Source organism: Cervus canadensis, chromosome 21 (genome assembly GCF_019320065.1).
Source record: "Cervus canadensis isolate Bull #8, Minnesota chromosome 21, ASM1932006v1, whole genome shotgun sequence".
Classification (NCBI taxonomy): Eukaryota; Metazoa; Chordata; class Mammalia; order Artiodactyla; family Cervidae; genus Cervus; species Cervus canadensis.
The window spans coordinates 54,530,741-54,557,469 of NC_057406.1; the positions used below are offsets into that span (position 1 = coordinate 54,530,741).

At 42.0% G+C, this 26,729-nt stretch overlaps 1 protein-coding gene and 1 non-coding gene across 2 annotated transcripts; both read left to right on the forward strand.

Moving 5' to 3' along the window:
* The first annotated feature begins 7,853 nt into the window (after positions 1–7,853).
* On the forward strand, positions 7,854–26,358 carry PWP1 (PWP1 homolog, endonuclein). Its single transcript, XM_043440990.1, has 15 exons — positions 7,854–8,070; positions 10,175–10,233; positions 10,369–10,553; positions 12,110–12,195; positions 12,296–12,392; positions 14,558–14,668; positions 15,484–15,614; positions 16,255–16,316; positions 18,672–18,768; positions 19,432–19,493; positions 20,993–21,104; positions 23,056–23,146; positions 23,244–23,365; positions 25,097–25,202; positions 26,004–26,358. The coding sequence occupies exons 1-15, from the start codon at positions 7,999–8,001 to the stop codon at positions 26,111–26,113; spliced, it is 1,503 nt and encodes a 500-aa protein (XP_043296925.1). The 5' UTR covers positions 7,854–7,998; the 3' UTR covers positions 26,114–26,358.
* On the forward strand, positions 14,073–14,179 carry LOC122424173. The gene has a single exon (XR_006264357.1). It is a non-coding gene; the product is annotated as a U6 spliceosomal RNA (small nuclear RNA).
* Positions 26,359–26,729: the final 371 nt, after the last annotated feature.

The following is a 26,729-nucleotide window of genomic DNA, read 5'->3' on the forward strand; positions in this document are numbered from 1 at the left end:
TAAAATGCATATATTATTTCAGAGTGCCCTGCAAACAAGGTTGTCCCGTAGTACGACACAACGTTATAGGTGGACAGTGAAAGTCTTTTCTTCAGTCTTGTCGGTCTGTAGCTCTAAATATACGTTACCTGGAAAAATATTAAAGATCTAAATGTACAGCTCTTTGAGGCTATGTCATTAGCAGCAAAATTTCAAAGACAGAAAATAATAGTTAAAACATATAAAAACTTACCTATGTATGTATGTATCTGTGTAACTATATATTTATGGTCAAAACATGTAAATACTGGATAGCCTAGGTAGTATTTTGAGTTAAATAAATAATGCATGAATATCCTATGTTGTTTTCATCCCATTTTACAGATGGGAAAACTGAAATGGAGTGAAATCAAGTGATTTGCCAAAGGTCACATACTTTACAAGTAGGTATGTTCATAGAATCAGGTAAGTAAGTAAACTCAGGATTCAGGCCGAGGGAGGTGGACTCTGGAGGCCACACCCTTAAGTCTTGTGATACACAGCCTCTCAAAAGGAAAGACATGGGCTCAAGAAGATGTGCAGAACCATTGAATGGCTTGAGAAAGCATCAGTGTGATTGATGCTAGCAGTAGAGGCGCTGGAGTCAGACAGATCTGAATTCAAATCCTGATTCTGATCCTTGTTAGCCATGTGGCCGTGGGCTTCTTACTTCACTTAAAGCTGGTTTCCTCTGCTGGAACATGGGCAAGGTGGTCCCCAGGTGTCCAGTGAAGCTGTGTTGGGATCTGAGAATTAGCACAAGGGTACCACAGGGTACACAGCTGTGTGATGGTAAAACTGAAGCTCAGAGGGAGCAAGCCGGTGGCCCAAGGTCACACAGCAGACTAGTGACAGGCCTCTTCTTGACACATAAGCCGTTCTCAGTTATTTCACGTAGCCGGTCCCCTCCATCCCCAGATAGTGTCGTTCTGAAACTTCCCATTTCAGGGCTGCAGATAGGCTCTGCTCACCTGCAAGTCTGGGCCATCATACAGGGTGGTTCATGCCAAACTGGGTGAAGTTGTTGTTGTTCAGTCGCTAAGTCGTGTCCAACTCCTTCACTATCTCCCAGAGTTTGCTCAAATTCATGTCCACTGAGTCAGTGATGCTATCTAACCATCTCATCCTCTATCATCACCTTCTCCTCTTGCCCTCAATCTTTCCCAGGATCAGGGTCTTTTCCAATGGGAAATTAGAGATCGCAATTAGAGATGCTTCAGTTCCAGAACAAGTTGGGGCAAAGAATGCTCAAGCTCCAGGCACAGTCCTTGAGTGGCCACTAGGTGGAGCCACACTTCCACATTCTGGGGCTCTCACACTGTCTCCAGAGGAGTGACTGAGGAGTCTCGAGCGTTCACTCACTCACTCATTCACTCAGTAAATATTAACTCAGTCCCTACTCTGCGCTAGGCAGGGTGATACAGCAGTGAACACTGCACTAACAAACCCCATAATAAGAATCTGATAACTCTGTTTTGATGTCTCGTAACCAGGCAACAACTACATCATTCTACTCACTCCATCCTTAAGAGGGCTCCAGAGATGTCATGCTTCCACTTCCTATTCAAAGATTCACTGGGCATGCCTTCTCCCCCAAGCTCTGGGAGTCCCAAGATGGATCACTCTCTGGTGGACAAGTCAAACACGGGTGTTCAACTTGACCTGTGTGATGACTGATGTTTGCCAGAGGCTGGCCAGAGGAGCCCAGAACTTGACTTTAAATGTCTCCAGGACCCTTTAGAGTCAAGTCGTTTCTCTGTTGGCATCCTGAAGCGGAGAGATCAAAACCTGTGCCCCACCCATCCTTTCTCTGCTTCTTGTGAGCAGCTGGATCTGTTTCCCAATCCTTGTTCTCATGACAATGGAAATAGGGTTCTGTCTGCTCAGAAACCTCTGTTAATGCCACCATGTGGGGCCTGAGATGGTGGGGATGTGACTGATTTCTTTCACCTGGGGCTTTGGTGAAGCGTCCGTCTTCCCAAGGTGCACATTCCTGCCTTCCCTTCCAAAAGGGGCTGTGTGGGTGTGAAGGGAGCCACGTAGGAATGAAGTTGGAAGACTCGGGCCCTGACCCCATATCTTAGATCAGTCACATCCTTTTTCTGGGTCTCAGGCTTCTCGTCTGTGGTAAATTAAACACAGCCACCAATTCTTTACAGACCCCCCCATCAGGAGATGGCGGCTTTCCCCGCTTCCCTCCATCCCTCCTCAGCCTTGCTCTAATCCAAATGGCATCATCTCCCTCTAGGTCAGCCATACGGTACCCTCCTGATGGTTTCCCCACATTCACTTGGTCCCCTCGCACACATTCTACACACCAGAGATCAGATGACATGAAAACTTAAATTACATGTGTCCTCTGTCTGTCGTATGCCCCCTAGTCATGGCCCCCAGCCTCCCTTACCACCAACTGTCAAGATGGTCACCATCTAGCTGCACCAACCCCCCCAACCTGTCTCCTCCCGTCCGCTCTGCTCCAGCCTCACGTCTGGGATCAGAACCTCAGTACCACACAGCTGGTCACTGGGAGAGAAATCGGAGCAGAAAAACCAAGGTAGAACTGGAGTTAGCAAGCTTATGGGATTGAAGTTTCAACTTAAGACAAACAATGAGGTCTTACCCAGAACCTTCCTTGAACCTGAGGAAAGGGTTTTCTTTCCTAAGAAGTAGAGGTGGTGGTGGCATCCAGATGGGAGCGTTTGGGAAAAAACAGAGTTTCAGTGCAGGCTAAGTGGTCAGAAACCTCAGCTGCCCCTCAGCATCTGGACGGGGAACTGGGTAAGTCAGTCAGCATCAGGCCGCCCCAACCACGTTCACTTACACGTCTCAGTTTTCCCCTGATTTTGCAGCTCTGGTCCTCCATTAGGGTGTCAGCTCCTCTTGGGGGGAGGACTATGGTATATTCATCTTTGTAGCTCCCTGTGTCTCAGACAGAGCTCTGTACAAAGATGTCAGAGAAAACGGGCCTTTTTTTTTTTTTTTAAATTCTAAGATATTTATTTATTTATCTGGCTGCATCAGGTGTTAGTTGCCACACGTGGGATCTTCGTTCTTTGTTGTGGTATGTGGGATCTTTAGTTACAACATGTGGACTCTTGGTTACAGCCTGTGGGATCCAGTTCCTTGCCCAGGGATCAACATGGGGACCCCTGTGTTGGGAGAATAGAGTCTTAGCCACTGGACCACCATGGAAATCTCAGAGAAAACATTTTATGAACGTCCTGAGCATCAGTTCTTCCTGCCAGCCCACTGCTGGGAGCAGCGTCTCAGTTTCTCTTCTAAAGAACTCTCCTCTTCCACACTCTCACCCACATGCTCCATGTAAGAGCTGACTTCCTCTCTGGCTCCAGAGTTGGACATGTGCTCTGCTCCAACCAAGCAAAACATCACCTTCTCCTGACTATAGTGACTGGTTTAGGAGTGGGCAAGTGACCATTTCAGAACCAAGGAGACAAATGAGACAGAAAAGCAGAGTTTATAAAGGCAAGTGCTTTTCTGTTAGGACAGCAAGCAATACAAGCTGCAAACTGCTGAAGGCCTGGAATTAGCTAAATGCATAGGAAAATAGAGACAGAAAATGGGAGAGAGTCAAATCCTGATGACATGGGTTAAGCCCCTGGATCCAGCTTGAGTCTGAAGCCATTTATGTCATTGCTTCCTTGAGTTGTCAGAGCATGTAAATTCCATTTCTTGCCCAAGTCAATTAGAGTTTGGTTATCTGTCACTTGCATCTGGAAGAGTTCTGACAGATAAATGAATGAATGAAAAAGTCTACCAGAAAACTTGAGGCATAGAGAAAAGGATTCTGTGCTAAAAGTCAGGGTGGTATGTTGCTATTTACTAACTATGTGACTCTATGCAAGTTGCCTGATGTCTGTGGACTTCAGTTTAGAACTCTGATAAGCATTTACTTGGGACTTCCCCGGTGGCTCAACGGTAAAGAATCTGCCTGCAATGCAGGATACCCGGGTTCGATCCCTGGGTTGGGAAGATCCCCTGGAGGAGAAAATGGCAACACACTCCAGTACTCTTGCCTGGAGAATCCCCATGGACAGAGGAGCCTGGCAGGCTATAGTCCACAGGGTTCAAAGAGTCGGACATGACTGAAGCAACTGAGCAAGCAAGCAAATCATTCATTGATTCAACAAATATTAACAGCATTTATTGTGCCTGGCACCATGCTAGGTACTGCTGGGCTCTACTCTAGTAACAAAGCCCTGATGGTTCCTATTTTCATGAAAATGAAAAGTTCAGTTCTAGAAAAATAAAATTGATTATGTCATGGCAACATCTGTTTGCGGTAGAAGTCTCTACCACTTAGTAACTGGTGGCTGTTAATATCCTTCTACTCCTTGTCAGCTAACTACTATTGTAAGGTTAGCTATAGGAGAGGCAAGAAATAGAGCCTAGTGTAATGGGGGTGGGGGTACCACGCACTTCACTTCCTTCTCTGGCTTGGGACCAATCAGAAATCATGGTTATGAGCCTAATTATACCCAGCACTGAGCTAAAGGGTGTAATGACAGCCTTGCGTGGGCTTGGGTCCAATCTTCTGAGACCTTTAGCTCTAAGAATGAATAGCCAACATGCTACCAAGTACAGTGTTTTTCTGGCCTCTGGCAAAGAGACTTTTCTGAGTTAAATATGCTCATCAGTGTTCCCAAGAATCAGGCTTAGAAATGGAACTACTTAAGCATGATCTCTTTCAATTCTTGTTATAAGGAACTAATAACGCCAACTGCAGTTGGATTTTCAATCCTAAAGGGAATTCACAGCTTGGGTTGAAGTGGCAGAATGTCAGATCTAAACCCAGTAAAAGAGTGTAAGTTCAGCAGGCCCAAGGTAGCTAGAGCCATACTCCACTTTCTATTCTTTATTTACTCATTTAACAAATACTTATCGAATACCCACTCTGAACCAGCACCGTCATGGAGCAGCAGCTGTCTCCTGAGAGGGCAGCCCCAGAGTGAATGAATCCAGAGGCAACTACTCAAATACAAGCCCACTCCTGCATGCCAGGTGTGTACACCTAAGCCCAGCCAGATATTAATAAGCCAGTCTTTACTAATAAATCAGCTCATGTGCTCTGGTCTAAATATAGCCCAGGTTCTTGCCTGTTCCCATAATTATTGCTGCATTTTAAAATGACCTCAAAGCCTAGTGGTTGGGTACTGAATGCCACTGAACTGTACACGTAAAAATGGTTAAAATGGTAAATTTTATAGTACATTTAACAACAATAAAGAATTATGGAAGGATTAAAAAAAAAACTTAAGGGTTTGAAACAACCATTTAACTATGCTCACAGATTCAGGGGACAGGGGTCAGAATTGGGGGCAAGGTGCAGTGGGGGGGCTCATCTCTGCTCCACAGGGCCTGGGTCTCAGGTGAGAAAACTCAAAGGCTGAGAGGAGGGGTTAGGGTCTGTGTGCTGGAACCATGTGAAGGCTCTTTCATCTATGTGTCTGGCTTGACTCAAAAACTAGGACTGTCTACTGGGGCACCCACGTGTGGCCTCTCCTTGTGGTTTGGATTCCTCAAAACATAGTGGCCAGACTTTGTATATGGCAGCTCAGAACTCCAAACATAAGTGTCTCATGGGGGGAGAAAAGGCAGAACTTGCATCCTATTTGTGACCTAGCCTTGGAACTTCTGTCATGCTGAACATTGGTCAAAGCAGTCATAAGCCTATCCAAATTCAAGGCTGATGTGGGTAGAGTTAGACCCCAGGTTTTGATGGGGGAGCATCAAGAACACATAGTGGAAAACACGTCTGAAGGACGATATTGTTGCAGTCATTTCTGAAAAATACAGCCTGTCATATCACCTTTTAAAATGGGCCAAAAGCAGGGCACTTCCCTGGAGATCCAGCGCCTAAGACTCTGTGCTCCCAAAGCAGGAAGCCTGGGTTCGATCCCTGGTCAGTGAACTTGATCCCACATTCTGCAACTAAGTGTGTGAATGCAACTAAAGATCCCACATGTCGCAACTAGGACCTGGCACAGACAAATAAGTAAATAGATATAAATAAAAGTTTTTTTTTTTTTTAATAAAATGGACGAAAAGCAAAGAAGCTACAGAGGAATTGCTTTAGAGAAACAGTCCTGGAAGAGATGAAAACATACTCTGCCTACCCTAGGGATTAGCAGTTCATGCCTGAGAGGATCCCTCCCCAAGCTGGGCAAGTTCCAAGGGGTCCTGCTGAGTGTAAGAGTTACTGGTGTCTAGTTGTAGTTCTGCCAGTCCCTAACTGAGTGTGATCTCATGGTAGTAAGGCTTTTCATTGCTGAATTTCCTCACCTTTAAAATAGAGGGGGAGTTCCCTGTTGGCCTAGGGGTTAGGATTCGGGGCTTTCACTCCTGCAGCCGGGGTTCAATCCCTGGTCAGGGAACTGAGATGCTGCAAGGCGCATGGTGCGGCCAAAATATTGGAAAAAATTAAATGGAGGTAATTTTTCATCATGTTTCATCAATATTGTTGCAAAACCAAGCAAACTATTGTATGTAAGGAAAATGGGTTGCAAACTGCCCACAAATTGGCCCCATATGTGGACAGCCCATTCTGACAATAAAACTGGGGCAGAGCACATGCCGCCGGTTTTCTTTGCCACCACTCTCTCCATAACCACCACCCTCCTGTTTTGCTTGCCAGTCTCAGATGTAGGGAAGAGAGATGGAGGTCAGAGAGGGCAAGTGACCAAGACAGAGTCACAGAGCCAAGAAAATCAGCTCTTGAAAATATCTAACCACCTGATGACCTGTCCTACCAGTTTTTCCCCAGCACAAAGAGCCTCATTTCTGCTCCCCACCCTGAACTAGTTTCACAGGGTATTGAAGGTCAGCAGCTACAGAAGTCCATCATGATTTAATTTTTGTAGAGATAGGTGGCAAGTGTCCATAGTGTGTGAAAGTGTTAGCTGGTCAGTCGTGTCTGACTCTCTGAAACCCCATGGCCTGTAGCCCACCAGGCTCCTCTGTCCATGGGATTCTACAGGCAAGAATACTGGAGTGGGTTGCCATTTCCTCCTCCAGGGGATCTTCCCAACCCAGGGATCAGACCCAGGTCTCTCGCATTGTAGGCAGATTCTTTACTATCTGAGCCACCAGGGAAGCAAATGCCCATGGTAAGTGCCAATTTGTAGTTGACAGTATCCTAGCTACTTGCTAACTGTGTGGCCTTGGGAAAGATTATATTCCCCCATGCGTAAAATGGGAGTAAGATTTCCCACAAAGGGTTAAGAAGTTACCAAGTTTACATAAGGCACTTAAAACGGTGCCTCCTGTATATATCAAGCACTTTGTGTTTGCTGCTGCTCCAACCACTACCTTGTACTTGGTATATAAGTAACATGCAAGAATGTAATGAAATGTAATGGCTAAACTATCTCCTTGAAATGATAATTCATTCGGGGGAATTCCCTGGTCATCCAGTGTAAGGCTGGGGCTTTCACTGCTCTGCCGAACTTGGGGAACTAAGATCCCACAAGCCCGCCTAGCCAGAGAAGAAGAAGAAGGAAAAAAAAAAGTTCATTTTGGAGAAAGCTTTTAAAAACAAACCTAAAACCTCTACCATTGTCAGCTCTAAGAACATGGAGGCAAAATAAAGGTTGGTGTAAATTTGGCTCTGACCTTTACAGTTCCAATTTCATTTATTTATTCCTTACTCCCACGAAGCCGCAGACATCGTCATGGATGTCTTCTAAAACCCATTCACACCACCGTACACAGCAGCCTTGCTCTCGTGGACTCCAGACCCGGCTGCCTCGGAGACCAACTCTTTCCCCACCCCTTTCCCGTTCGGCGCTTTCGAACGACGTCAGAAGCGGGCGACAACCCCTAAGGAACCGGTGGCCAGCGCCTACGCTCTGCCCCAAGCCGCGGCCGGGAGCCCTTCTCGGAGCGTGCTAGCCGAAGGGCTGCGGGGGATTCCAGACCCACCCGGGCAAGTCTGTAGCGTGAGGCGTCGCTGCGCCGAGGACCATGAACCGCAGCCGCCAGGTGACGTGCGTGGCCTGGGTCCGCTGCGGCGTGGCCAAAGAGACGCCAGACAAGGTGAGGCCTGGTCGCTCCGAGGTATAGGGGGAGCGGCCTCTCTGCAGCATCCTGGGTCAGCGCCGCCTGGGAACCTGGACCCGGAACGCGCGGCCCTGGCGCCGCTGGTGGGACTGCCGGGGTTGGGGCCGGCTGTGGCCTGTTTGCCGTGGCTAGGGCTGTGGCTCCGAGGGTCTGGGACTCCTGGCCCCTTGGGCCCCGCCCCCTCGCCGTCTCTTCCCCCGCGATTCGCACGCACGTGGGCCTCGTGGGCTGGAAGGAGGCGGGATGCTGCTTGCTGAGACCTTCCCGCGAGCCCTCTTGACAACACCACATAGTCTCCCATCACCCTAGTGCGTTTTCAGGCAAACCGGGAAGAGGGGGCACATATCTCCGCCCGGCGTTTAGAGGAATGAACTGGATGAAAACCATGGTGTAGAAAAACTGATGTGGAGACTACGGTGTCGTGAGCCCGAGAGTTGCATTAGGAGTTTCTCGCAGTAGTGCAAATGAAATGTTGATGTGGCCGTGGGGTGGGGGTGGGGGTAGAGGTAAACGGTGACACGTTATGAAGGGGAAAAGCCTACAGGAGAGACTGAGTCTGTAGCCGAGGAAATTATCTAAGTTATTCAACAGATATTTAACGAAGTGCTTTCTCTGTTCCCAGCATTGTTCGGGGTCCTGGGATAGGCATGAGCAAAACAGGAAAAGTCTCTGCCTTTATGGAGTTGACATGTGCATATATAATTCTTTGTCAGTGGGAATAAATGTTAATGAAAAAAACGGGCGGGGTAGTGTTTGTTTCAGGTTATTGAGCCAGTTCCACCGGGACATAGACCGTTTTATTCTACAGTTTCCCCAGCATTTGGCACACGGTAGACATTCAGTTGGCGCTAATGGTAAAGAACCTACCTGCCAATGCAGGAGACAGAAGAGAGGCGGGTTCTATCCCTGGGTAGGGAAGATCCCCCTGGAGGAGGGCATGGCAGCCCACTCCAGTATTCTTGCCTAGAGAATCCAATGGACATAGGAGCCTGGCAGAGGACAGTCCATCTGATTGCAAAAAGTCAGACACGACTGAGCATGCATATAGAATAGGGACAGGAAATAATATATTAAAAATTACTGAAGGAAGCAAGAGTTGTTAAAAGGGGACCAGAGACTTTCAAATACTTGAGGACACTGATTTCCAAACATGTCCACACATTGAAACCACCTGGGAAGCTTCAAAAACTACCAGCTCCCAGGTATTGTGATTTATTTAGTTTGGAGATTAAGAGTCCTTCAGGTGATTCTAATGTGCAGACAGATTTGGGAACCATTGCTTAAGAGTTTGTAGGAAGAAGAGATTGGATTTATTCTACAAAGTCCCAGAAAGAAAAATTCAAAGCAGTAAGAGAAATTAAAAAAATAAGTATCTCCTAATTAAAATTTTAAGAACTTTTAGTTTCTGGAGTTATCCAATAGGATTTCTATATTATTAAAGGCATTTTGGTACAAACTGGGTGGTTGGTTGGTTCATCATCTATCAAGAATGGACGGAACACAGTAAGCTTACAGTTTGGCACTAAAGAGGATGACCAGTTTTGAATAGGATGTCCAAGTGGAGAGTCTTATAGATCATCAGAAAAATGGAACTACAGTGCACAGGGATAGAGAAGGGAAAGTTTGGAGTAATCCATTCAGAGAGAATGAGCTTTGCAAGGTGGTGACAGTACAGTGAGTGAATACTTGGCAATGATGCCAGGGATCAGGGCAGGGGACGAAGGCAGGAGTGCTTTGTTTGGGAATATCCGCAGGGAACATGGGAAGAGTGGCTGCCGAGCTGAGGTAATCAGAAGAAAATGAGATGAGCTATCACAGAAGGCAGTCTATACAAGTCCATCTTTTTTAAAAAAAAGTCTGGAGAGAACATGATTTTTGAACAGTTCTGGGTGAGAAGGGATCTTCATTTATAAGGACATGTCAGAAGTCCATTTATGTTAAATTTAGAGACTTTGGATTGATATTTGACTCTGGATGTCTCTTAAAACCATGTTTTAGATTAGTTTGCAATCTTTTTAATTCAGAGACTTAAAAATGGTTTCCTTAAATATATCATAATGAAATGTTTGCTCTCTTATAGGTAGAACTTAGTAAAGAAGAAGTGAAACGTCTCATTGCTGAAGCAAAGGAAAAATTACAGTAAGTTTGGGGATGTTGATTCCTGTAGTCAAGTCTAGATAAAATGTAAATCTTAAACGATGATAACAAGGTGGTCTTATTATTGAACGGTGCCTTTTGGCTGATCTTTTTACTTTTTCTTTTTTCTTCTGGTAGTGAAGAAGGTGGCAGTGATGAAGAGGAAACAGGCGATCCTTCAGAGGATGGCATGCAGAGTGCCCGTACCCAGGCCCGACCACGGGAGCCCCTGGAGGATGGCGACCCAGAAGATGACAGGACGCTGGATGATGACGAGCTGGCCGAGTACGACTTAGATAAATATGATGAAGAAGGCGACCCAGGTTAGAATTTAGTCACTTATACTGGTTTTTAGTCACAAACTCAGTGCGTTAGATCATGATACTAGCATTCCAAAGCTTTACTCTGAAATCCCATCGTCCTTTATCTCAGTCAGATAATCTGGGTCAAGGCTCAAGGCAGACAGCATGTTTCCTAAACTGGCTTAAAAAAACCAGTTCAACCCACTTATCTAAGATCTAAAATACAAAACAAAAAAAATTAATACTGTATATTTTATTGCAAGTAGTGGTTAATCTGTAATTCATTTTTCTTTATCTGCAATAATGAGAGAGAAATTATTACCTCCATTTTACAGAAAAAAATACAGGCTTATAGAGATGAAATAACTTTGCCAGTGTCACACAGCTGGTGAATAATGGAGCTGAGGTTTTAATATTCTCTGACTCTAAAACCTTCATGCTTTTCAGTGTACTTCCTCAGATGCAGAGGATACTTTTTTCCATTGGACTCTGGGCTGTAGGTCCCGCTCTGGGTGGCTTCCATGCTGTTAGGACCAAGTACCATGGAAATACAGAGAAGGGAGAGCTGACCAGTCCAGAGCAAAGCCATTCAGACGCTTGCTTCCTGATACTCTCCATACCCCGCCGAGCACTGGCTCTGTCCACCTTGTCCCGTAGAAATTCCCGTCTGTTACCTGTCAGGTGTTTAAGACCAAAGAGCCCTGCCTCCTTAAAGTAGCTTCCCCTGGAAATTGAGAGTATCTTCCTTCTGAGTTTTATGTTTCTCGGGGTCTATTCTGTCACCTTTGTAGACATGCCATGAGAGAATGTCGCTTTGAGGTAAATTTGGTGTAAAGGGTAGTATCTCCTCTTTCAGATTCACTGGGCAAGTTAGCCTGTCAGCAGTTATGAGACATCTTGCAATAAAGAAACCCACTTCACTTTATGAGGCTCATCAGTTTACAATTTTCTTTGACAAGGCAACACTTAATGTGTTGATACCAGTGTTTTAGGGACCTATTTATTTCCAGGTCTACAAGGCCACCTCTCTGTAGCACTTTAGAATAATGATTACAAGGAGCAAGCTAGAGATCTGAGTAGAGTTCTGATATTTTCTAAAAGGGGGTTTCTTGGTTTGAGTTGGTTCTTATTTTGGAAGAGTGTATATTTCAAGACTATTAGATGTGCATTCCAGGACCAAAAGTAAATGGCTTTAAAATTCCTATTTATTATTATCTATAATTTACTTCCCCAGTTATAAATGATTCAGAGTTAGTTATGAAATAGACGGTAGGATCTAAGTTCAAAGATGGGATGTGTGTGTGTATTTTACCTGCTCAGTCGTGTCCAGCTCTTTGCGACCCCATAGACTGTAGCCTGCTTGGCTCTTCTGTGCATGGAATTCTTCAGGGAAGAATACCGGAGTGGGTAGCCATTTCCATCTCCAGGGGACCTTCCTGACCCAGGGATCAAACCCAGGTCTCCTGCATTGCAGGCGGATTCTTTACTGTCTGAGCCACCAGAGAAGCCCATGTCTTAGGAAGAATGCTTTAGTCTAAAGGACTGGCTTATTCATTTCATTGTATGAATTCTTATAGATGCTGAAACTCTTGGTGAATCTCTCTTGGGTCTTACGGTCTATGGGAGTAATGATCAAGATCCTTATGTCACTCTGAAAGATACGGTAAATATCTATGTGGTTTTTCTAATTATCCTCCTTAAGTGTTTGAAAAACCTTCCCAAATAGCTGATTCTAATCAATGACTTTTTCTGTCTCCACGTAGGAGCAATATGAACGTGAAGACTTCTTGATTAAGCCCAGTGACAATCTCATAGTTTGTGGCAGAGCTGAACAGGACCAATGCAATTTAGAGGTGCATGGTAAGTGGAATACATCTCTTACTAAAAGGTTCTGTACTTAAGTGATATTAAAATAACCATTGTATCAGCCGTTAAAAAGAATTCATTTGAACCAGTTCTAATGAGATGGATGAAACTGGAGCCCATTATACAGAGTGAAGTAAGGCAGAAAGATAAAGAACATTACAGCATACTAACACATATATATGGAATTTAGAAAGATGGTAATGACAACCCTATATGCAAAACAGAAAAAGAGACACAGAAGTACAGAACAGACTTTTGAACTCTGTGGGAGAAGATGAGGGTGGGATGTTGCAAAAGAACAGCATGTATATTATCTATGGTGAAACAGGTCACCAGCCCAGGTGGGATGCATGAGACAAGTGCTCGGGCCTGGTACACTGGGAAGACCCAGAGGAATCTGGTGGAGAGGGAGGTGGGAGGGGGGATCGGGATGGGGAATACGTGTAACTCTATGGCTGATTCATATCAATGTATGACAAAACCCACTGAAAAAATAAATAAATAAATAAATTTAAAAAAAAAAAAAAGAAAAAAAAGAACCATTGTACTAACTACTATGGATTTCTAGGCACCAAGTCCTGTTGTATCTCATTTTAGTTGATTCTATTCATCTGTCTTAAAATTTTGAAGCTTAAAGAGATTATTAGGTTAATACCTTTTTTTATAGGAAACACAGTTACATAGTATGAAAATTAAATCCTTTGGGCTTAATGTTTATTGGCACCTTCTAGGTTACTCCTACTCTATTAACTTGGATTTCTTTACAGCCTTTAAGTTTGTTGCAGTTAGGCCATTTTTATCCCATGGCCCATTGTGATCTATTTATACAATCCAAAAGACTTTAAATAGCAATTATTTCAATGTGAAGTTATTCTTCTAATTATCTTTGAACTTTTTACATATTTTAAATGTAAACCATGTTGGTGGAATTTTTTAAAGACCAACTCCAGTTTCAAAAAATTGGAACTATTACAGTTAGTCATCACTGATTTTTATACATTCTCATTTGAAAGTTTACTCTAGTCATTCCTTTGAATCTTGTGATTCACAGGAGCTGAGAAGTTGAGGTAAAGTAATTGTATTCCTGTTTCATTCTAAGTTAGGTCATTCATGATATGTTTTATTTGGATTTGGTGTGAATCTCCCAAGTTAAGTGGTGTATCTCTGTTCAGGAATAATTTCAAAATTTCTCTCTAAATCTGAATAATAAAAAGACATGGTCAAAAGAAGATTGTTTTAAGGTTTCATCGTCATCTTTCTTTAAAATGTAAGCTGAGTACATTGACCATCGTTGAGGTTCTTACAGGACCACAAGTTAATAATTTTGAACACACATTCTCATCATAAAGTGATGTGATAGAACATTACATGGAATCTGCTAGTCCCAAGATCTACCCCAAATACCATGGTCTGAAGAATTTTTTAAAAATCCTTAGCTCATCTTAAATTGCTTCTTTCTAGTAAAAAGCATATTAGGGGAGAATTTCTGATTACTTAGGCTCTATGTTTATCAGTGTTTCATTATATAATTTTTAATATTTCTTACTTGTTTTAATAATAAATATTAAAGAAGCATTTTTTATAAGCATTTAAATTTCTAAAACTATGAGTTATTTCTCTCCAGTACTGACTTGTTTCGACTTACGACCAAATAGATCTTTAAAAGATAAAACAGTGCTCGCTTCGGCAGCACATATACTAAAATTGGAATGATACAGAGAAGATTAGCATGGCCCCTGCGCAAGGATGACACGCAAATTCGTGAAGCGTTCCATAAAAAAAAAAAAAAAAAGATAAAACAATGATGAAGCACTTCTAATGGAGACCTTGTGAGCGTTTTCTGTAGTTGGTGAACCAGAATGTCGGAGCGTTTTAGCCAGGGAACATGCAGATGGAGCATTCAGCCTGATGACAATTTTCTGTCAGTGTTTATATTTCCCTCTGGGGCTCACCAGGTACTAGGAATATATTAGACATGAAAAATTTTTGCCTAACAGTACATACTTTGGAATTTCTTTAATGTCATCACTTTTAAGTGTATTAAATGTATGACTTTAAGCAAGTGATTGCCGTAGGTTTAAAAGAGAGTCTCTGTTCTTTTGAGTGGGATATGATTTCTTACTCTGATGTAATAAAGTCTCTTTTCCCAATCTTTTCAGTTTATAATCAAGAAGAAGATTCTTTTTATGTCCACCATGATATCCTGTTGTCTGCATACCCTTTGAGTGTGGAATGGCTAAATTTTGATCCTAGCCCAGATGATTCAACTGGTAATTAGAAAAAGATTGCTCAGTGGTTCTACTCCTGTGTGTTTTTCCTAGCTACACACGTCATCTATTTTGTATGAATGTTTCCAGAATGGTTGATGTTTTATGAAGTTACAGTTTTCAGACCACAGCCACTTAATTGTTTGGGGTCTGTATGTCTCCAGACTTTGAACACGCTAAAGAGGTAGCTGCTCACTAGGCGGAAGGACAGGGCCTGATGAGGGCTCAGAACTGTGAGGAGGTCTCCTGAAAACCCAGTGTAAACTGGCATGCTGTGTCCATTGTCATCAGGTAGAGTTCAGTGCATGACCCTTTTCAGAAAACATAAAGTAGAACCAGAATGAAGAGAGGATTAGGCTCTTAGCTTAGTCCCTTTGGCCTTAGCTGCACACTGTTCCTTGTCCCATCACACTTAATAATTAGGGTAAAAACTGTTAATACTCACACCTCACATCTTGTTTGCAAAGCTTGTTCACATTCATGATCTAGTCAAATCCTCATCCTCACCACAGCCATGAAGGTAGGAAGAGTTCTGTCATTATATCAGTGAAGACCCTGGGACCAGGAGACGGAGCCCTTGTCACTCACGCTGTGGTCTGAGGACCAGCAGCTCAGCATTGCCGCCATCTGCGAACCGGTTACAAATGCAGTTTTAAGGCCCCACCCAAGACCTCTGGAAACAATATGCATTTTAACCACATCCAGGCACATGAAAGTTTGAGAGAACTTTCTCTAAGCCATGAGTCAGTCAGTCTGTATGTAATGTATTTCATTAGAAGTTATTTTTTAAATCACAAATGTATCATTTCCTCCTGTAGGAAATTACATTGCTGTGGGAAACATGACCCCTGTTATTGAAGTGTGGGACCTGGATATAGTGGACTCTCTAGAGCCAGTCTTCACACTTGGAAGTAAGCTGTCAAAAAAGAAGAAAAAGAAAGGAAAGAAGGTAAACAAGCTAATAGATATTTAAACTCTAATGATAAATAGAAATAGGTTTGGGGGGTGGTGGGAGCAGGGGCTGAGAATGTGCGCTGTTTCAGTTAGACAGTTTTGGTGGAATAAGATAAAGTAGTTCCAGAGTTGCTGTAGTTTCTAGTTTCAGAAGGCCCATCCAAGGAAAGATCGATTTCTGATTACATAAAACCTACACTAGCACATTATTCATCCTTACACAAGACAAGTTACTCTTAGATTATGATCCTCCTTATGTATAGTGGCTATTCACACTAGTATGCTACTTTTGAACTTTTAAAATGTTTCTCTTTAGCCTTGAGTATGTTGAATTCTAAATATCCTTGTATTCCTATAACTTTTTAAATTGTTACATTTTTGGTGAGGGAGAGATGGGTTGGGGGTTGATTTATAGAATTATAACAGATAAAGAACTACTATAGTTTCTTCCCTGTAGAGAACATTTATCATATCTCTGAAGTAAGAGGGAGACAAGGTGTTTCTTTCCCTAGATCTTGGAGCAAGTTTATGTAAGATCAGAATAATCTTAAGGTTTTAAAGAAGCTTTCAAATTAATAAAACAGTTTTATTGGGGGGATGCTTTAATACCAAAAGTAATTAAACAATTATTACAGAATTCCTCAGCAGATGGGCATACAGATGCTGTCCTTGACCTTTCTTGGAATAAGCTGGTCAGGTAAGAAGAAATACTATTTGCAGGCTTGTTAAAGACTGTAACCACTGTGATTTTGCCTCACATCTTCATTCAGTCTCTCTGCATTGTGTTTTCACATCTTTATGTCCTTGTTTTCTTCTCTTTCCCTGCAGTAGACATTGCTGGGAGGCAGGAATGCTGCTATCTGTATCCTTGCAACCCCCCCCCCCCCCCACCTGCCGTCTCTTCACTTGGCAGATGCTCATGACCTGTGTGGGGACCAGGTGCCCTTCTTCCAGCACTGCTGGGAAAACCAGCATGTACTGAGGTTGCAGTGCCAGTGGTGTGGGAGAATTGTTACTGCAGGGAAGACATTTTTCTCACGTCGTTTAGTTTTGACAACATCTTGTCCACATGTTCTTTTTTTGTAAAATATTATCATTTTAACCATGTTTAGGTGTACAGTTTTTTGGACACAGTTTTTCTGGACATCTCACACGTTGTGCAGTCATTACCACCATTCAACTCCAGAAGTTTTTCTTCTTCCAAAACTGAAACTATATGCCCAGTAAACAGTAACTCCCCATTTCCTGCCCACCCACGCCTTAGTAACAACCATTCTGCTTTCTCTCTCTCTGAGTCGACTCCTCCAGGTACCTCTTATAAGTGGAATCATATAGTATTTGTCTTCTTGTGACTGGCTTATTTCACTTAGGAAAAGGTTCATCCATGGTGTAGCGTATAGCAGGAGTTCCTTCCTTTTTAAGATCAAATGATACTCCATTGTACATATATGCCATATTTTGTTTATCCATCTGTTATGGACACCTGGGCTGTTTCCACTTCTTGGCCCTTGTGAATAATGCTGGTGTCATTGACATACATATAATAACATGGGTTTACATGTATTTGTTAGAGTCCCTCCTTTGAGTTCTTTTGAATATACAGCTAAAATTAAAATTGCTGCAGCTAATGGTATTTCTACATTTAACTTCTTGAAAAACCACCATACTGTTTGCTACAGCAGTTGCAATTTACCTTCCAGCCCCAGTGCACAAGGGTTCCAGTTTCTCCACATCCTTTTGAACACTTGATACTTGCTATTTTTGTTATTGTTGTCTTTGTAATAGCCATCCTAACTGGTGTGAAGTGGTATCTCATTGTAGCTTTGAGTTGCATTTCCCTAGTGATTAGTGATGTCAAGCATCTTTTCCAGTACTTGTTGGTCATTTGTATATCTTCTTTGGGGAAATGTCTGTCCAAATCCTTCTGTCCATTTTTTTAGTTGTTTGGTTTTTTTTGCTGTTATAAATGAATGAAATGTGGTTTCCTTGGTGGCTCAGGTGGTAAGGAATCTGCCTGCAATGCAGGAGACCCAGGTTTGATCCCTAAGTTGGGAAGATCCTCTTTGCTGTTAAGTTGTAGGAGTTCTTTATATATTCTGAAAATTAATCTCTTAAGAGATTTGTGATTTGCCAATATTTTCCCCCACTCAGTGGATTGACTTTAACCCTGTTGAAGTGTCCTTCAAAGCACAGAAGTTTCTCATTTTGATGTGGTGCAGTTCATTTTCACTTTTATTGCCTGTGCTTTTAGTGTAATGGAGAAGGAAATGGCAGCCCACTCCAGTACTCTTTCCTGGAGGATCCCATGGATGGAAGAGCCTGGTGGGCTACAGTCCATGGGGTCACAAAGAGTTGGACGTGACTGAGCGACGTCACGTTCACATTAGTGTAATAGTGAAGAAATCATTGGCAAATCCACTGTCACGAAGATTTTCATCCCTTAAAGTTTTATAGTTTTAGCTCTTAGGTTTAAGTCTTTGATATATTTTGAGTTATTTTGTATACTCTGTAAGGTAAGAGTTCAACTTAATTCTTTTGTGTGTCATCCATGTATTTTTTATACTTATTACCTCAAAAGGGCCATTTTCCTAATAGTACAGTTGGTTTGAGGGGCTATTGAGGCAAGGAAGGTAAGCATTAGAATGAGTACAACTTACTTAGAGGGAAGAACAAACTTGATTACCCAAGACAGTTTTTTAAAGGCATTTCTATTACTCTGGACACTTCATAATTTGAGCATTCTAAGGAAGATCCCAGAGTGCTAGCTTACTGAAGGATACCCTGCCTTCTCATTTGTGTTCAGACCTCTACAGAGTTACAACTGTTTGGGGAAATGGACTTGAGAACGTTGTTTAGGTTAGTATTTCCCAAACTTGGCTGCAAATCAGAACCTCTGGGTAACCTCTCAGTATATTGAAAATCTTGCATTTCTTTTGTTAAATTTACTCCTAGGTATTTTATTTTATTTTTTGGTAGGGTTATAAGCGGAACTCTTACATGTAATGCTCTTGATTTTTAAAAGATTACCCGATTTGTTTCCTCCCTTTCTCAGAAATGTGCTGGCCAGTGCATCAGCTGATAACACTGTTATTCTGTGGGATATGTCCTTGGGGAAGCCAGCGGCTAGCCTTGCCGTACACACAGACAAGGTATAGTGATTTCGTGGATAAAAGGGATTCTAAAAAGCTGGGGCATATATTGACTACAACAAATAATCCCAAACATTTATATATGACTTTTGTGAATTACAAAGTGCTTTGACATGCTAACCCACTGGATCTTCACAGAGCCCTTTGTGATAGTTATAATTATTATCCTCTTGAGCAGTGCAAAATTAGGTACTGAAAGGTAAAGTGACTAGGAACATTAGTGCTTTGGAACATTTTTTACAGAGGCTCCTAGAAAGGGATGAAGGGTCACGTAATGGGGTTAAAGAATTTAACAGTTGATACTGCAGAACCCAGGGATCTAATGTGCTAATGCATGTTGTGAAACTTCCAGAATGTGTAGCATTGCCCAGTAAGTTTGACCACTCCCCTTTTTCTTCTGACTGTACTTTAACATCTGAGGGACATAGGTATTCTGCCTAGCACAATTTGGGGAATGCTGCATTGGGTCTTTTAAGTATCAGCTTTTATTTAGAAGTATGTTTTGTCCTTCTGATTATGTAGTACGTTTATGCTTCTTCACATAATACATTTCAAAGGAAAAAATTTGTAGGAACACTACTAAGTTGATTCCCATCACGTATTAGGCAGTTTTACCAAAACCAAACAAACATTTATCTATTAATTTATGTTTCTTCCTCTTAGGTCCAGACTCTCCAGTTTCATCCATTTGAAGCACAGACTCTGATTTCTGGATCATATGATAAGTAAGAAAGCATTTTAGGAATTAATTGTTGTTGGTTTTTTCCCTCTTGAACTAACTCAGAAAGTATCACTGAATGTTCAGATAGAATTTATTACTGTGGCTTTTATGTGTTTAAATCTTTACTAGTACTTATTTGTCCTTTCAGCTTGATCTTCTCAGTCTGCAAGGGAATATGGTTCTGTTATAATTCCCAGCTAACATCTTCAATTTTTAGAGGGTGTATGAGTTGGACATTGCTCTGAAGCAAGCCATCCCCAAATTCAGTGTCTTAAGTGATGAATATTTGCTTCTTGTCCTGTGCAAGGTTGAGCTAATCGAGGCTAGATTCAACTGATAGCTCTACTAATCTTGACTTGTTTAGGCCCAGAGACTCTGCTGTTTCACATCCTTTTAAAACTAGCAGGCTAGTCCACATATGTTGCCACAGCAAGGTCAGGAGTACAGGCAGAGACACCAGGGCCTCTTAGACATGGGCTTAGACCTACTACATATCTCTCTTACTCTAGGCTGAAACAGACATCACATGGAGTGGAAAATGAACTCTGCCTTTAGGGGAGGAACTCCTAGATCACTGACAGAGGGCATGGATGTGGGGAGAGATGAAGAATTGGGACCACTGCAGTCCATCACAGGGGGTTTCCAAATCATGTGTGTGCTCTTTACAGATTGGAGATGGGAGAGGTAGCTAATAAAAACAGAAAATAAGTTGCAGTCTTTTATTTTGTATCCTTATCCTTGTGTAGTTTTGTATCAATCCCAACTACAAAAGTCTATTCATCTGTTCCCCCAACACAGTAACCTGCTTGTAGAGAGTAAATGTGACTGAGACATGTTAACCTGGCTTCCCTCATAGCTCATTTGGTGAAGAATCCACCTGCAATGCAGGATACCCTGGTTCGATTCCTGGGTCTGGAAGATCCGCTGGAGAAGGGACAGGCTACCCTCTCTAGTATTCTTGGGCTTCCCCTATGGCTCAGCTGGTAAAGAATCCACCTGCAATGCGGGAGCCTGAGGTTGGATCCCTGATTTGGGAAGATCCCATGGAGAAGGGAAAGGCTACCCATTCCAGTATTCTGACCTAGAGAATCCAATGGACTGTATAGTCCATGGGGTCACAAAGAGTTGGACACAGTTGAGTGACTTTCACTTCACTTCATTCATCTGTTCCCCCAACGTGGTAACCTGCTTATAGAGAGTAAATGTGGCTAAGACTGGCTCTGAGCAGTATTGGAGAAAGACAAATTAGAAATTGTCCTTTTCTTTGGGTAATGGAGATGATTCATCTTTGAAATAGAGGATTCAATCTGGGGGAGGTCAAGGCCACTGTGACATCTGGAGCCACCAGTGTCTTCAAGTGACAGGACCAGAGTTCACCAATTAGTAAAAATCAACTCATCTGTTCTTTTAGAACCTTAAAATAGGCTGTAAATAATTGGGTCTTGATGTCATGGTGGGGGTTATTGAGCGCTGAAAACCCTAACTGTGCCTGGACACGCCCAGGTCCGTGGCTCTGTATGACTGCCGGAGTCCGGAGGAGACACACCGGATGTGGCGCTTCAGTGGGCAGATTGAGAGAGTGACCTGGAACCACTTTTCACCGTGTCATTTTTTGGTAAGAATATGCACATGTTTATTAGATTATTAATGACTTATTTTCTTTACTTCCATTGTAGAAAAGCTTTTTCTATATCAACAGTGTGAAGTATTTGCATTTGGGGTTTATTAAAAAAAAAAAAAAAAATCTGTCAACAAGAGAACAATGAATTCACCACAAAAAAAATGGTAAACATGTAAATAATTTTGCTAATTTCCAACCATTCCAAAGCATGCCACATTTTTAGTTGTAATAATTAGTTGATCATTGTAAAATTATTTTGTAATACTGAGCATGACAAATACTAAGGCACACATATTTTCTAGGTTATTTGCTAACATGGTTATCAGTACTAAAATCACAGAAATTCATTTTGTTTCCAATGATTAAATCAGTTCAAGAAAATTTTCCTTTATTTAAATATTAGTACTTAAATGGAGCTCCAGTGATGCTAATGCTATCATGTTTAATAAATAGAGCACTTACACCTTCTCTGGTGGTCCAGACAGTAAAGAATTTGCCTGCAGTGCAGGAAACCCAGGTTCGATCCCTGAGTTGGGAAGACCCCCTGGAGAAGGAAATGGCAACCCACTCCAGTATTCTTGCCTGGAGAATTCATTCCATGGACAGAGAAGCCTGGTGGGCTATAGTCCATAGGGTCACAAAGAGTCAGAAACGACTGAGTGACTTAACACTTACTTACTAATGTACCACTGTCTCCCAGATGGGAAGAAAGTTTATGATCATTTTGTGAATACCCATAATATCTGCAGAGAACAGTTTTCCATGTTGCATCCAAAGATGCCACTGATATTTCAGTTCATGGAAAAATAAAATCCCAGCTTTTATCTAGAAGCCAAGGAATCATGTATTTCCTAATTTTCCTAAAGCAAATATCTAGTGCTTTATAAATGAGGGACAGAATTCTTTGGGGAAAAAAAAAAGCTTTCTTTGAATATGTGAGGTTTCAGTAGGGTTCCTGCAGTTGTGATTCTAGGGGCATATCATCTCAACCCTCTGCAGGGGTGCGTGTGATTCCCAGCCTGAGCCACCTCAAGCCAGATCCCATCTTGCAACATCTCAGGTGAAGCCCCAGTTACATTGGAGAGCTGGCTCTCAGCAGGCAGGCGCACACATGTCCTAGGTTATTTGCTGCCAAATGGTTATCAGCCCTAAAATCACAAACATTTAAGGAAGTGGAAAGTAATCAAAGTAAAATGGTGTACCTCCATCTCTCAAGTCTCAAAAGATGAAACGCCCCTCCTTTTCCTTTTTTGTGCCCATTACAGCCCCACCTATAAAACTGCATCAGTTGTCCCTTTTTTGGCCACTCTTTCCTGACTCTTGCCCTTGGCCTGTATATAGGCGCAAGTCTCTGTCTCCCATCGGTGACCAGGTCTGTCTCTTAATCCCTTCAAAGTTTTCTCTTCCTTTCTTGAAAGTGGGACTGTAATCTGCCTCAGTCCTTTCCTGATTAAACCTCTTTGCCCAAACACTGACAGCATTGTCACTTTCTTTAGAAGCCTTGCCTCCTTGGGTTCTGTTATTTTCCTTCCCTCTTTGATTCTGACCTCTGTGAGCTCCTCCTCAGCCTTTACCGTGAGTGGCGTGTTCTCCAGGCCTCTGTCCTCACACGGCGCTCTAAATTCTGCACTCACAGAGCAAATCCCTTCTCTTCTCATGGATGTAACTTCTGCCTCTGTGCCACCGCATTTCTAACCCCAGTCTGTATCAACTACATTGCTTCATACTCATATCCAACTTCCTAATAGACCTGTCAGCTAAACTAGTCCTTGTAAGAGCCAACTCAGCATACCACAAGTGAATTCCTTATGTCCATGCTAGTTTTTAATAAGCGTCTCAGGTATGTCAGGTCCATAGCTGATTTTCACAAGGATTTATACTATTTACCCATTGCTAAATTTTATTATCATGTAACATTGCTGTGCTCATCTTTTACTCTTTCCAGGCCAGTACAGATGACGGCTTTGTATATAATTTGGATGCACGTTCAGATAAGCCAATTTTTACACTTAACGCACACAATGATGAAATTTCTGGTGAGCAAGAATATGGTTTCTTTCATTTCTGTTAACCTATGATGAAGTAAATTTATTTCAAAGTGAGAGTCCCTGAACTAGTCTTATCTTCCTCTAGGTCTTGATCTAAGCAGTCAAATCAAGGGCTGTCTTGTGACTGCATCAGCAGACAAGTACGTGAAGATCTGGGACATATTAGGAGACAGGCCAAGTCTGGTTCACTCTCGGGATATGAAAATGGTAAGAATACTCATGGGCATCTTGGTTCTTTCTGTTTCTGATCTATTGTTTTTCTCTAGGAATCACTGCACAAAAGAATATGGATTTGTTGAGAAGTTAATTTGGGTCTTAGTCAAACTCTGGAAGTTTTCTAATTTAGGGCAATTTGGGGAGAAATCAATGACTGTCTGGTTCCTTTTCCAACTTTCATGATTAACAGTTGCTTATGGAAAACCAGGATGAGGAGGAGGTGGTTTTCCAGGACAGAAGTAAAATGGCTACAAATTTTTTTTACAACTTTACTTTGGAGTATGGTTGATGAACAATGTTGTTTCAGGTGTCAGCAAAGTGATTCAGTTATACTTACGCATGTACCTACTCTTTTTCAAGTTGTTTTCCCATTAAGATTGTTACATAATATTAAGCAGACTTCCCTGTGCATTGCAATAGGTCCTTGTTGGTTATCCATCTGAAATACAGCAGTGTGCGCATGTCACTTCCTAACTCCCACCCCTGCCCCCATTCCCTGCTGGTAACTGTATGCTCCACAGCTTTTTAACCTTAAAATCAAGCCCATCTCTGAAAATCTTGAACCTTTTAGGGCACCACAGCTGTTGAGGTCAGTTTATCACCTACCTCTTTGTATAACTATTTAATAGTTCTTACTACACTGAAATTACTACATAGTAGCAAAAGTTTTAGAAATGATTAGAATTCAACAATTCATCAAATATTTATTGAGCATAGTGTATACCAGGCATTATAAAAATTCAGCTGTAGATATAGAACACTATACAGCTGTTTAAAACTGTATACATGAATGTTTGTGTATTTTAAAATATGGGTAGGCAGTTTTGTATAGCATTTTTTCCAAGTATTTATCTTAATTGAAGGATAATTACTTTACAGTATTGTGATGGTTTTTGCCATATATTAATATGAATTGGCCATAGGTATACATGCCCCCCCATCCTGAACACCCCTCCCCACCTACAGAGCAGTTTTCATAGTATTATCCCATGCATATATTTAAATACTTAAGTGTTGAATGCTTATATGTAATTCTAGAAAACCCTGTGCCAAAACATGAACAGCTGATTATCTCAGAGTTATTTTTATACTTCTTGTTTATATTTTCTATGATGCATGTAGGCTTCCCTGATAGCTCAGCTGGTAAAGAATCCTCCTGCGATGCAGGAGACCCCAGTTTGATTCCTGGGTTGGGAAGATCCCCTGGAGAAGGGATAGGCTAGCCACTCCAGTATTCTTGGGCTTCCCTTGTGGCTCTGCTGGTAAAAAATCCACCTGCAGTGCGGGAGACCTGGGTTCAATCCCTGAGTTGGGAAGATCCCCTGGAGAAGGGAAAGGCTATGATGCATGTGTTATCTAGTAATAGAGTTAAAAAACAAAACATTAAACTTTTAACATTAAATGATTGTACTATAGCATTATTACTTAAAAAGGAGAATTCGTTTCTGGGAGTATTAAGCAGATTAAATTTACTAGGAAATCCCTATTAGATGATAATAGAGATGTGAGCCTGAGTGGTCAGAGCATGCACCCAGTCTCACAGAGATAATCCCACCAACTTGACTGTTTTGACTGTGAAGTACCTTTACAGGAGCCCTGAAGGAGATTCTGGTGGGTTGGTTTTCAGTGACATTCAGTCGTAGGGTCTTGTAGACAGGAGTAGGGAATCGAGATTAGCGCTTTCTGGGAAGATTGAAATCACTGACTGTATTCTCTTCTCAGGGAGTTCTCTTCTGTTCTTCCTGTTGCCCTGATTTGCCATTTATTTATGCTTTTGGAGGTCAGAAGGAAGGGCTTCGGGTCTGGGATATAAGCACAGTCTCTTCAGGTAAGAATCCTAATTTCCTGCTTTTTCTGGGTAAGTTCTGTAAGAGCTAACATAGAACGTGTGGCTTGACTACATCAGGGAGACGGCAAAGGCAGACCCAGTGTTCATCCTCCAGTACAGTCGCTGAGGAAACCGACAAGGTCAAGTTGTAATGTGGAAATGTTCATAGTCACAAATAAGTTTGTCTTCATACTTTAATTTTAAAATATCTATGACAAAATTTGAATTTTAAAAATGAAAGATTAAAAAAAAAAAAAAGAATTTATTGGCAAGCTGGAAGAGTATGTAGTGTGATCTCCTCTCCCACATTCCTGAAATCCAGCTTCCCTGAAGGGGCCAGGTTCCCTTCTATTACTTTGATGTAATTTGGAATGCTGTAGCCCTACTCTGATTCCTGCATCTTCAATTCCCTGAAGAAAACAAGTCCTAAATCCCCAAAACAATTCTATTGTGGTCATGATACAGAGAAAGATGAAGGCAGGAAATAATCAGAATTAAGTGTAATAAGGGAAGGACAGAGTCACTGTCATGAGGGATTGGACATTTGTTATCAAGGTGGATTCAATAAATCTAGGACAAGGCAAAGAAAGTAAAGTATAAAAAAAAAGTAGACCAGTATAAAACAGTTAACCTCATTCAGAACATTATTTTAGACTTTGAGTTGGTTACTTTCCAATTTATAAAGTGCTAAACATGTTTTTCAAAAGAAAATCTCCCACAACAGAGTAGAGAACCTCGTTGCTCATTTTTTATATTCTTTTCTGATCTGGTAGTTTCTTAACCATTTATTTTATGTTTTAGTAAATGAAGCATTTGGAAGACGAGAGAGGCTTGTTCTCGGCAATGCAAGAACTTCGTCTATTAGCGGCCCCTTTGGGAACAGGAGCTCAGAAACACCAATGGAGTCTTAATGAAGATCATACAGTTTGCTGTTTTATTTATCCTAACTGAGTTTTAAAAAGCTGGCCTAAAGATGCCCCCTGTGTAGCTGCAGCCATCCAAGTGACTGAACCAGAGCTGCCTGACATCCCTCCTTGCAGCTATGGCGGCAGCACTCAGGGCTGGTCTCTGTGCTGACCTTTCAAGCGTGTGGCACACAGGGCTCCACTTGCAGTCACTTCTTGAAAGGAGGAATAAAAAGGTTTTTAGAAATTCATTCCTTAAATGTGCCATCTGTCACAGGTAGTCTAGGATGTAAAATAAGTAGTACTTCATGGAATTTGAAAAGGAGAAAATCCTGTAATCTTAAGAGATGGGTAAACCTAGGTCTTGGAAGGTGGTGATTAGGCCAAGGGTCCAGAGTAGACCATGAACAGAGGTAGGTCCCTGGGGGACTACACTTTCCTGACAATTGTTCTCCAGTTAATGCTCAGGATTTAGAGATCTTAGTGCTGCTCTTCTATAAGTGGCATGCCTTTTCTGTCCACAGCATGGTATTCAGTGTTACCAAACAAAAGAGATACAATGATAAAGGGTTCAGTCCACAAGAGGATATAACATTTGTAAATAAAGCAAATGGTAAGTGAC